This window comes from Pundamilia nyererei, unplaced genomic scaffold (genome assembly GCF_000239375.1).
Source record: "Pundamilia nyererei isolate P.nyererei 1_Seehausen unplaced genomic scaffold, PunNye1.0 scaffold00003, whole genome shotgun sequence".
Lineage (NCBI taxonomy): Eukaryota > Metazoa > Chordata > Actinopteri > Cichliformes > Cichlidae > Pundamilia > Pundamilia nyererei.
Window position 1 is genome coordinate 6,329,606 of NW_005187404.1, and position 11,829 is coordinate 6,341,434.

General features: G+C 42.7%; 1 protein-coding gene across 1 annotated transcript in view; it reads left to right on the forward strand.

The window, feature by feature from the left end:
* Positions 1 to 10,572, forward strand: part of LOC102206612 (lissencephaly-1 homolog) — a 31,404-nt gene extending 20,832 nt beyond the window's left edge. Inside the window, exons 5-10 of the mRNA XM_013910418.1 lie at positions 2,095 to 2,263; positions 3,601 to 3,703; positions 3,843 to 4,071; positions 5,767 to 5,868; positions 5,990 to 6,146; positions 7,145 to 10,572. Of these exons, the coding sequence (XP_013765872.1) occupies positions 2,095 to 2,263; positions 3,601 to 3,703; positions 3,843 to 4,071; positions 5,767 to 5,868; positions 5,990 to 6,146; positions 7,145 to 7,218 (834 nt within the window). The 3' untranslated portion in view covers positions 7,219 to 10,572. The remainder of the gene's footprint in view (positions 1 to 2,094; positions 2,264 to 3,600; positions 3,704 to 3,842; positions 4,072 to 5,766; positions 5,869 to 5,989; positions 6,147 to 7,144) is intronic.
* Positions 10,573 to 11,829: the final 1,257 nt, after the last annotated feature.

Sequence of the window (11,829 nt, forward strand, 5' to 3'; positions counted from 1 at the left end):
AAACATATCGTGATATGAAAAAATCTCATATCGCCCAGCTCTATACTGTACTATAACAGCTCAATGGGCAAACAGAGCTGGTACTGACTGATGTTTAAAATGCTGACTAGCCTGCTCATCGTTGGAGTAAGCAGCTTCATTTTCATTTGTGCTGACTGCTCAATATCTTTCTGCTTTTGTAGTTTATTTTTTTAAATGATATTTTAGTTTATTAATCCCCAAAGCAGCACTGAACACTCAGTAAAATAAAATGGATGATGACAAAATGTATAGTAGGTAAAAATTTATTCAAAGCTTGAATAAATGCAATTAAGTAAATCAGTGTTTCTTAATGAGACTGTTTTTAAAATGTTTTCTAATGCCATTTATTGAAGTTATTAACAGTAACTTTGCTTGATGTTACTGGCAAGTTGAAACTTTGTACCATAAACTACCAAGCTAATGGTACAATAACAAAAGCTGGCTATGGGCCAGTAAATGGTGGGAGGGCTTTTGGAGGTCAGACTGCACACACACATTAAGCCCTTTAGAGCTGTGTTTCCTTACCTCTCACATCTTGATTAAATTTAATTCCATTATACCGGAGGGGAATAGAGGGGAAAAAAGGTTAAATAATTCCATCACATGTTTGGTGAGAGGCAAAAACTTCTTTGGTGGGCCTCAAAATGTTTTATATGCAGGAAGTTCTGACCGGAGGTAACTTTTCACTGTGTAGGTACTTTTATAATCCAATATCTGCAGCCGTTGTGACAGATCATAAGACCACCTCAGGAAATGTTATTGGTAGGCTCTAACCAGCCAGGAATCAGAGTTTTGACTTGGGTTGTACATTGTTAGAAACCCCCTGTACTTGTATCTTTTCATGGGATGTAAGCTGTTTTGGGGTTTTTTCTGTTTCAAATCCTGTTCGCCCTTTATTTTAAGTAACATCTCTGCATGGCAAAAATTTTAAAAAATTAAATAAAAAAAAAAACAAAGAAACCAAACCCATAACATGGAAATATTATGGGTTTGGGAAAAAAATACATGAAAATAGGAGTTAACCGAGGGCTGTAAAACGACTAAATCTACTCAAAATTTAAAAAAGGGTTTTTACACCTGAATATGATCACGGTGGTTTAAAAACAAAAACAAAAAAAACAGCGCTCTGAGGAACATCTCAGAACGTTCTCTGACACCTTTTCTGCTGTGCTCGTAAGAAATCTCTCTTAATTTGCAACTATAACACCCTTTCATGTGTGTACAGCGTGCAAATCATGCTTCTGTGTGTGCTCAGGTACGCCACCAGGATGTCAGGGTAATTTAAACAACTGAAGTGTGAGCTTTCTCATTGCTTTCCTCACAAATAGCACATGGACAGAATCTTCACATTATTAGCGGCCTTTGATATTTAAAAAAAATCTACGATATTTTCACTGAAAGAATGGAGGCTATTAATCAGTGCCAGTCTGAATCATCGGTCTTTCAGTGTAGAGTTACAGGTTAATGGATAGCTGTGCTTTAGCCTCTGCTCCTGAGTACTGTTATATGTGTGAGTGTGAAATGTGTACATGCAACAAAAGAGGGAGAGAGAACCACTGAATTCATCCAGGACAACCTCCCCCAGCCATCTGTAGCTTCCTCATGGGAAGAGGGCAAAGGAAACTACGAGGATGGGGGAGGTGATGGTAGGGGTCTCCCATCACCGTCTGCCCCAAAATTCCCCCACCCCAGGAGAGGAACCAAGAAGGGTTTATCCCTCCGTGACAAACCGTCTGTCTGCTTTAAAGCTAGAGACGAAGCAGCTTTCAGGCTAGAAAAGTAGACTTTTCTATACTGTGCTCCGTCTGTAACACTCAGACTCGGCACAGTAACGTTTTAGCTTTTTTCTGGCCAAACTGTGACCCTGATGAGCAGCTCTAAGGTGCCACAAGCTCTAAAATGCATTCAGTATGTGCTTCCTTTGACTTCTGCCATCAGCGCGTCTTATTGTTGTAACTGTAATTTCAACAACACAGAGCTACAGACGATGCAACGTTTGTGTGTGTGATGAAATGAAGTGTATCAGCGGTATACAAACTTAATGTTGACAAAGGGATTTGCTTTGTCCATCAGGTGTGGGACTATGAAACAGGAGACTTTGAACGCACGCTGAAGGGCCACACAGATTCAGTGCAGGACATCTCCTTTGACCACACAGGCAAACTGCTCGCGTCCTGCTCCGCAGACATGACCATCAAGCTGTGGGACTTCCAAGGCTTTGAGTGCATCAGGACCATGCGTGGTAAGAAGATGAAGCTGTCGGTTTCTTTTCTCTAGTGGACCTTAATCACAGCTGCTGCCGTTTTATATCCCCTTTGTTATGGTTTCCGCACCGTGTGGTTCCAGTGCTCAGGTGCTACACATGCTGCTTGTTATCACATTTGATGTGCATCAACTGGCACCAACCCAAGCCGGGAGTACAGTTAGCTCTGGATTCAGCTCTTCTTAACCTAAAAAATAATTTTAAATGTGTCCTCTGGCCCTGCTCGTTAATGGACCACCTTACCAATGCTTTTCATCTTCAAACCTTGAATCTGAAGTGGCCACTGATGGCTGTCTGTGAAGTAGACATAAAAGAATATTTATTTTTGATGGGGGTGTAAGCCCTTCCTGGTGAGCAGACTAAACCCACTCAAGCATTCTTAAATTTATGCTGGAGTTGCAAATCCTGCGTTTTTGTGCAAGTGAGCAACAGATTTCACCGGTTGCCGGTCTTCTTTTTGGTGTAAATGAGAGTGAGCTGCTAGCACACATCTATAAACAGACGAGCTGGGTTCGCTGCACAGAACTCACCAACGGAAATGGCTTTATTAATCTGAGCCTGCTGTTTACTTCTGTTAGCCACCATTTTCCCCCTCCTTCTTTTTTACTACCATCTCTGTCCTCTTTTAATTCACTCAACCTTTCCTCCTTTTTAATCCACTCCTCCTATTTTAAATTTTAAATATCTTGGTGGAAACACACACGCACAAAGAGAGGGGGAGAGAGGCCAACTGGTGAAGTAGATTAGTGCCGATTTGGACAGCAGCTTAATTACCCTCTTCAGCGCTAGATAGCACTTTTCTGTGTAGTTGCCACCCATTATTGTAGCCTGGTGGCATGTGCAAGTACACACACACACACACACACACACACACACACACACACACACACACACACAGGCCTTTTAGAGTATGCTTACTGTTGTCTTCATCTATTTAGCAGCTTAAATATGGCCCAGCCTTTAGGTAATTACGCGTCTCTTATTCTCTGTCTAACAAAAATGAGTGCCAAAGCTCCAGCATGTTGGCTTTCTTGCTTGTCAGCTTTTTTTTGGTGAATTATAACAGTGTTTGGGCTTTGTTTGGTGCTAAGCATGTGTTTTTAAATAAATAAATACATTTATGTTTCTAAATTTTCATTCTGGTGGTCAGATTGCAAGCAGAAAGACTAAAAGGATCATGTGTTGCAGTCTGAAATCATTAAATTACATTTCACAGCAGACTTAGATGTTATGTGGGCTTGTGCTGTTGGGCCTGTTTTCAGAGGTTCTGGGTCTTGCTGAATCTTTGTTGTTGTGTTTGTTTTTCTGTGTTCCAGGACACGACCACAATGTTTCGTCTGTAGCCATCATGCCCAACGGAGATCACATTATTTCTGCCTCCAGGGATAAAACCATGAAAATGTGGGAGGTGGCAACTGGGTATGCAATAGACACCTTTAAGCTGTTCTTTAAACCATTGTGTATTATTTATTTTTACTTAAGCTTGATGTTGGGTTTTAACTATTTTCAGCCACGCTGATAGCTTTCTAACTGCTCTCATGTTTTTTTTGTCCATTAGCTACTGCGTGAAGACCTTCACAGGCCACAGGGAGTGGGTCCGTATGGTACGACCCAACCAGGACGGCACGCTGATCGCCAGCTGCTCCAACGACCAGACAGTCCGCGTGTGGGTGGTGGCCTCCAAAGAATGCAAGGCTGAGCTGCGGGAGCACGAACATGTGGTGGAGTGCATCTCCTGGGCACCAGAGAGTGCCTACTCCACCATCCTCGACGCCACAGGCTCGGAGGTAAAAGATCTGCTCGGATACGTCTCATTTCTCCCAAACTCCTCGAGGTCCACACAGGTTTTGGTGTATGTGTTGGTTTGTTCTCATCAAATGTGCAGTTTCGCCTTGTATGAGTACAGTCACTGTTTGAGAACCCAGAAATCTTTCCTTCTAGCAGCCAGTGAGAGAAGTAAACATTTGTGGGAGGTGGCTGGAATCAAGACACAGTGATATCTCATCATGGATTGCTTTCCTTTATTTATTTTTTTTGTTCATCCTATCTTTACATAAAATGGGAGTTGACTCTAACACCTGTATCCGGCCACAAAAAGCAGCCGTAAGCTTTTCCTCCATTTCTGAGCGTTGGTCGTACCAGCAGAGTCGACAGTCGTAGTCGAGAGTCTGAAGCCCAGTGTGAATTTTTTCCTGAATTTTAAGTATTTTTAACTCTCACTAATGCAAATTTGCCTCAGTTCACCTCTTTGCATAGATACTGTGAGACAATATCACTTCTTGTTTGGTGTGAATATTACTTGAATTTGCAGTTCAATATGTTTTCCCCTCTTTTCCTGATTTTAAACCTGAGGTCAGATCTATATATTGGGATTGGGATCTATATGTATTATATTTGGAGGCATTAGTTTGGTACAACTGTATTTTTTTTTTTAGGAAAAACTCAGTACTGCCTTACTGTTTCCATTAGAATTAATGGAGGGGTGGTGATTTGAGGTTGTTTTGCAGCTACTTGTTATATAGACGACCTCTGTATACCAAAGTATTCCAGAGTCAGATGTGAAGCAATCTGAATGACAGATAAAGGCTTGGCTAAAACCAGGTCATGCAACAGGACAAAGGGCCCAAGGTTGGATGGTTGCAAAAGAAAATAATCAAGGCGTTGCAATGATTAAAGTCCAGACCGGATTGAAGTGCTGTGCATAAACCGGTGAGCAAACCTCAATGAACTGAAGGAACATTGTAAAGAAGAGAAGACCAGAATTCCTCCATGGCAATTTGTGAGACTCATAAAGTCAAACAGAAAACGATTACTTCAAGTTATTTCTGCTCCGGGTGCATCTAAAAGCTGTTGAATCATAACGTGAACCTAATCGTTAACAGGATTGTATACAAACTGTGAGATCAGTTTATGTGTGATAAGTAACCATCACTAGTGAAAAATATTTGTAGCTTCAAACATATCAAAACCAAATAAGACTTTGACTGATGATGGCGAGGAGATTGAGCCACGAGGCGGCCATCGCTATACAGCCATGTGCTGCCAGTCACACACACAGAATCAGCCCATCCTCCTGCCTCATGATCTTCAGTGTGTCTGATTGTAGCCTCGCAAATCTAAACACACATGCTCCCTCGCAGCAGTCGTCCCAATCTAACCTGTGTTCACAAAAGCTGACTTTTAGTACTCTTTAAATAGTTGTGGGTTTTTTTGTTTGTTTGTTTTTTTTAAACAAGCCAACGTAGTTGTTGGAATTGGGTGAATCTGCAGGCTAAGAGACAGCTGTTGTTATACAGATGTTTGCACATGTGCTCTCAGACTAGTTGCCAGCAAACGTATAACACAAACGCTCAGAGGTGTTTAATTTAGGCTGCTCTCTGTGTTCTGGTACAGTGGGTACAGTATGATACTCCGCATAAAGTACAAACAATGAACTATACACAAAGCTAATATTTCAATCCCCTCCCCTTCTGCCCGACCAGTCCAAGAAGAGTGGGAAGCCCGGCCCCTTCCTGCTCTCCGGCTCCAGAGACAAAACCATCAAGATGTGGGATGTCAGCACTGGCATGTGCCTTATGACGCTGGTGAGGAGCATTTTTGAAGTTTTTGTGTGTGCCACGTCCATATTTTTGGGGGAAAATGCTTTAAGTGAAGATATATTTCTTCAGGAATCAGATGAGATGTGTGTTGCTGTATCTCATGCAGGTTGGCCATGACAACTGGGTGCGTGGGATCCTCTTCCACCCCGGAGGCAAGTTCATTGTGACCTGTGCAGATGACAAGACCTTAAGGATCTGGGACTACAAGAACAAGCGATGCATGAAAACCCTGAGTGCCCACGAACACTTTGTTACCTCTCTGGGTAAGGCGCCCCCCCCCCCAAAAAAAAGGCTTCTGCCTTGGTATTGTTTGTTGATGTTTTCTCCCGAAGTTCTCCCTCGCGGGGTGTGAATACATGCTCCAGGGTATTTGCTTTACAGTTGCGGTGAAGAAGCAGAGCTTCTTTACCAGGCTCGCTCGCAGCTGGGGTTAAAAACGTAGACAATCGCTGCAGGATTTTTTAAATTTATTTTTTATTCACCCCTCTCTCCCCGCTCCCCAGTATCTGCAGCTTTTCAGCAGATCAAGGCTTGGTTAACTCTCCTGAGGAGCTCTTGAGCCAACTTTTCCTTGGCAAGCCGTTTGAAACCCAGTCCTCTTAAATCCTGCTTCAACCGGAGAGGATCGCTGTGAGCTATTGATGTGATGAGTTCTGGTGCAGTCTGAAAAAAGCAACAGAAGCACTTTTTGTTTGAAATCGGCAGAGAAAAAGAAACTTCATTTCCCCCCCTTTTTCTGTAGAGGTCTGTCATACAAATACCACGAGCTCTTCCCCAAAGCTTTCTTATTTTAAAACCTGATATTAACTCTGCAGTCTTTTTCACTGTGTTCATGTTCCCAGATGTCTGAAGGGTGGTTTTATTTTCAATGATGACTCACTTTCTATTCAGTGACGGGAACATGAATAAATGTTCCCAGAACAAATGAGATTTTGCAGGCTGCTAACCAGCCACGCCCCTGAAATATCGTCAGATTCATGTCAGGTCTACGTCATTTAAAAGAGGGGGGGAAGCAATGCCAAAACCAACAATAAGTGAAATGCCCCAAAGCTTTGCTTATTCCTCAGAGCCTTACAGCTCCATTCTTGTCCACAAACATTGAAAACAAATGCTTGATCCGAGCCAAGGACGTGAAATAAACACATAACAGGTGTTGGATATATACTGGCCTGCTGGCCCACAGGGGCAAAAATGTTGCCAATGTCACTGTAGTCAATTTGATGGTAACTCTGTTTTGTGTTTTTTCTCTTTTGCTCCACAGATTTCCACAAGGCCGCTCCTTATGTGGTCACCGGGAGCGTAGATCAAACGGTAAAAGTTTGGGAGTGTCGCTGATTTGGACCTTGAGAGGATTGGACCACAACCCCTGACCACCCAGGCGCTCCTCCTGCCATCCCACTTACCCTTTCACCTCCCTCCCTTACCTTAAACCCGAACCATCTCCTCCCTCCTTCCCCCCCACCCCCGCACATCTCGGTCCCCTTCTGTCGCACTCACCGCCATGGTTATTTACCCATCGCGCTCTCTCTGGTCCAGTAATTTTTATTTTATTTTTTTTGTCCTTCTGTGTAAATTATTCCTGGATGTAGATCGAGCTATTAAATGTTACACAAAAGTATTCTTGCATGGTAATCCAAAATTGTATACTGTAAATTTACATGACGTTGTCTAGAAGTACCATAGGTTTAACAACGGGGCTCGCGGAGCCTCCACCGACCAACCGAAGGCGGATGTTTTTGACTGGGTGTGAAACGTAGGGCACTAAAAACCGATAATTTAAGAAATGACAGTGTCTTTATGTGTAAGATTTATTTTTGTCTATTTTTTTTATTTAGGATTTTTCTTTTCCCCCCCCTCTCTCTCTCTGTTATTTCTCTCCTTCACTGTCGTAGTCTGTCGGTGCCTAGCTCGGTGAAACGTTTAAGAGACGAGGCAGGAGAAACGTATATGTGGGGCTTTGTTATTGAAATAATCTGTAGCTTTATAACATCACTTCTCAAGTGTGCATACCATTTCTCTTCATGTGGATCTAGGTAATATTTTAATGGCTGTATATACGAATGTTTCAAACTGTGTCCTTGGACCTCGGGGGCTTGAAAACGGCTTTGTACTCATTGTCACGGCGGCACATGAATTGCTGCTGGGCTTTAGATAAATGATCCCATTTTTAAAATGCGTGGCTTTGCGAGTAGCTACACTAAGCTTGTTTTTTCTTCTTTTGTTTTTTGTTTTTTTAAAACAAGAAACCTGATGTAGCGAGCGAGTTTCGCTGTCAGTGAGCGCCCTGGTTGCTGAGCAGACTTTGGGGATTACACCCGTTTAATCTGAGTAAAGATCTCGGGCGTGCCTCCCTATTTAGGAGACGTTTTCCCTTCACCTCCTCAGTCAGACCCGGCCGGATCTCGTAGCCACGTCTCTCGCCTCCTGACCTGGTTGGATGTGGCGGGGGGGGTTGGAGCACCAAAGGAAAGTCTGAAGATGCTCAGTTATCCCGCTTCGCCCTCTGAAGGCTTAAAAAAAATAACACAGTGAACTGGCTAATACACGACAAGGAGTCAAATTGAGCGCCCCCCAGGTTCCATATCTGGCATGTGCAAGGGTCTGTAATTTTTGAGTTATACCTTGTGCATAAAGAAATCGGTTTTGAGTACTGAAATAATACAAAGAAGCCAGTTTTCTGTGAAAATAAATGTAAATTTAGCTTGTTATCAATTAAGAAGCCTGGCAAATTTTCTTTTTTTACAGTCGCCGTAAACTGATAACCCTAGCTAACCCTAGCCGGGAATGAGGATTAGTGAGGAAATGCCGGATAACTGCGGAGGTCGTCTCGTCTGGACGGTTTATACTTTAACTCTTTACCCTTTGAAAGCCTTCTGGGAGTAACCCTGGAAACGCTTTCCTGAACTGAGCAGTTTGTCATATTTCAGACCTGCTTTACAACAAAATGACTGGGTTTGTATCTGCAGCTATCCTTAGAAAAACCCTGAAACTATTCTGATTGTCAAACCACGTCTTTATTGATATATGCAGAGGTGTCAAAACTCATCTTAAAGGGTACAGAGAAAGACAACACTAACACCCGAGGGTCTCCACAGACAAATCTCTCCTGAGTGGGTTTCCTCAAAAGTTCTGATTTTTGGATTAAATGCTGAAGAGACAACCATTCCACTTCCCTCATAGGACACAAACATAATGAAAAATAAATGAAACATCTTGCGTCTAGCTGTAGCTGCAAAGGTGATTCGTTAATCTTGCACATCCCTGTTTTTTTGTTTTTTTTTTTCCACTGAAGCTTTGTTCATTCACTGGTGATCAAAGACAACAATGATGTTGATGAAGCGTTTAAATTAAATTTAAAAACAAAACACTTATAATTTCCGATTAGCCGTGTCATTCCAGTGCATCTCTTGGCTAATAAAGAATTCCACTGCTTTAACCGATCTTCTTATCTTAGCTTCTTTGCCAAGTTTTTCCTCTCTTCCTGTGTGTAACTGGATGTGGTGATCTGCTGCTCAAGCTCTTGCTAGTGGCCACTGTGAGCCTAAATGTGACCTGGTGATGTAGCACCGCTGCATGTAAGCCTGCGCCCAGAGGCGGAGCTGTCAGAACGTGACGTTTCAAATGATTTGGTGAATGATTGACTTAAAAAAAATTGGTGAATGAGTGCTTATTTGCCTTCTTCCTCTTCAGCGTTAATGATAATGGTGCCACGCTGTTGGAATCACAGAGAAATCGAGTAATTGTTCTTTCCCCAAACTGATCCGGGTTCGGACAGCTCTGATCTCTGGTTGTAGGACAGCTGGTTTTGTTGTGTGATGCTATTCGAGGGAGGTTTGACAGCCTCCTCCTTCTGTACATGTAATGGGATTGTGGCAGACTAGGATGTCCCAAAGGAGAAACCCTCTCTTTCAGGAAATATTACTGATGTCTCCCTTTTGGTGCAGTGCCCCTCTGCCCCCTTACTTTTTTTTTTCTCCCTATAAGCTGTTTTTTCTCCGTACAGAACATTTCGTCAGAGGCTTTGGATGAAGAGAGTACATTTTTGTAGTACAGTTTGGCTAACAGAGATGCCAACGTGTTAAATGTTCTAGCTGAAGCCAAAAATGGAGACATTTGTCTGTACAATCGGGTTTATCTTGAGAAAGCAGCCTCCTTGGGGGTCCAGATGCTGCAACCAGCCTTTTTGAAAAGTCTCCTCAGGATCACTCTGACATGCCAGACCACAAAATGTAAAGAAAACTTATGCCCCTCCTTGATTTTACTTCAAGGAGGAAGGTGATGATCAGAGGTCAGGACGATGTGCGTTCTGTTTATTTTGTAATAATCGGTTGGGGGAGGGGGAAAAAGAAGGAAAAAGACTAAAAGCAAACCTACAACATGGCTGACAATGTATGCAAGTGTTGGGAAAATCCCCTTTTGACATTCGCAGGTCCAAAGCAATCCCTGTGCTGCTCTGGTCTGGTGTGTGAAGGGACCGACGGACAGCTTTTTACTGTCTGTGGGTCGTTTCCCTCGGCCCTTTGTAACCTGCCTGTGAACCACACACGAGGACTTCAGACTTCACAACAAGCTCCTACAGGAGAGCTCATGATGTTATCGCCACTATGGTCTCACTCTTCACACAGCAAACTGTTAACAATATACCTGGATGTCATTATTGTTTGCGATATAATAAAAGAAGAAAATCTACGTCTGCGTCACCTGATTATTTCTTTAGAGAAGCTAGCAAGGGGCTCTGGAGAGATGGGTATTGGTGGGGGGGGGGCAGGCAATCAGCCTTTTATTTTATTTTTTTTAAACAATTTGCATGCAGCATGGTTGTTGGTGCTATACAGGCTGGCCTGAGTATTTCAGAATCTGCTGGGATTTACACACACACACACACACAGACACCTTTAGAGTTTACAGATGATGGTCTGAACAAGAGAAAGTATCCAGATGTGTCAGTATGTCAAAAGAGACATAGGAAGGCAACAATAACTCAAACCATCCCTTACAACCAAGGCAAGCAAAAGACCATCTGTGCTGTAGCAGAAGACCACACCTGGTGCCACTTTTGTCAGCTAAAAACAGGAAATTGAGGTTACAATTTGCAGTCTTATCAAAATTGGACAACAGAAGACTGGAAAACATTGTCTGGTCAGAAGGTGAGTTCAGATAGGAACAGGTCTGATCCTCCATGGATTCAAATAGAGCAATCCTGCTTTGTAGTTCAGGTTGGTAGTGTTGTAACGGCGTGAGGGATGTTTTCTTGGTACACGTTGGACCTTACTACCAGGTGAGCATTGTTTAAACACGGCAGCCTGTGTGAGTATTGTTGCTGACCATGTGTACCCACAGTGTGTGCCATGTTACAAAGTTCAAATCATCCGCGACTCGTGCTCTATACTCGGAAGGCATCTGCATGCCAATCCAACAGAGCACCTTTGGGACGTGCAACCAAGAAATCTGCAGCAAGTGTGTGATGCTGTCATATCAATATGAACCAAAGTTCAATTACAAATGCGTAATAAAATGACAGGTGATTGTATGTGCACGACGGTAAGGAGCAACCGGGGAAAACGGTACACGGGAAACGTAAAACAGACCAGGGCTCAGGACTGAACATAATGAAAACGCTAAACAGGATTATTTTAATTATTTTTTTTATATTTGTTTTTAATCGAATTTAAATGTATCGATACAAAACTTAAGTGATTTTATAAAACTGCCATAAAAAATTATTCCCTAAAAAACCCCCACAAACAGACAAAAAAACTTTTACCGGTAGAGGCTCGAAGCTAAACACCGTTTCGGTGACGTCAATGCGCAGCGACGTGGATATGTGACGTGGGCGTACAGGAAGTGAGCTGCAGAAAGTGGGAAAACGTTTGTGCAACGTGATCTGTGTAGTGTTTTTCTCCGCTTTAAAAAGTAAGCGAAGGTCAGGAAATATTAGCAGCTACA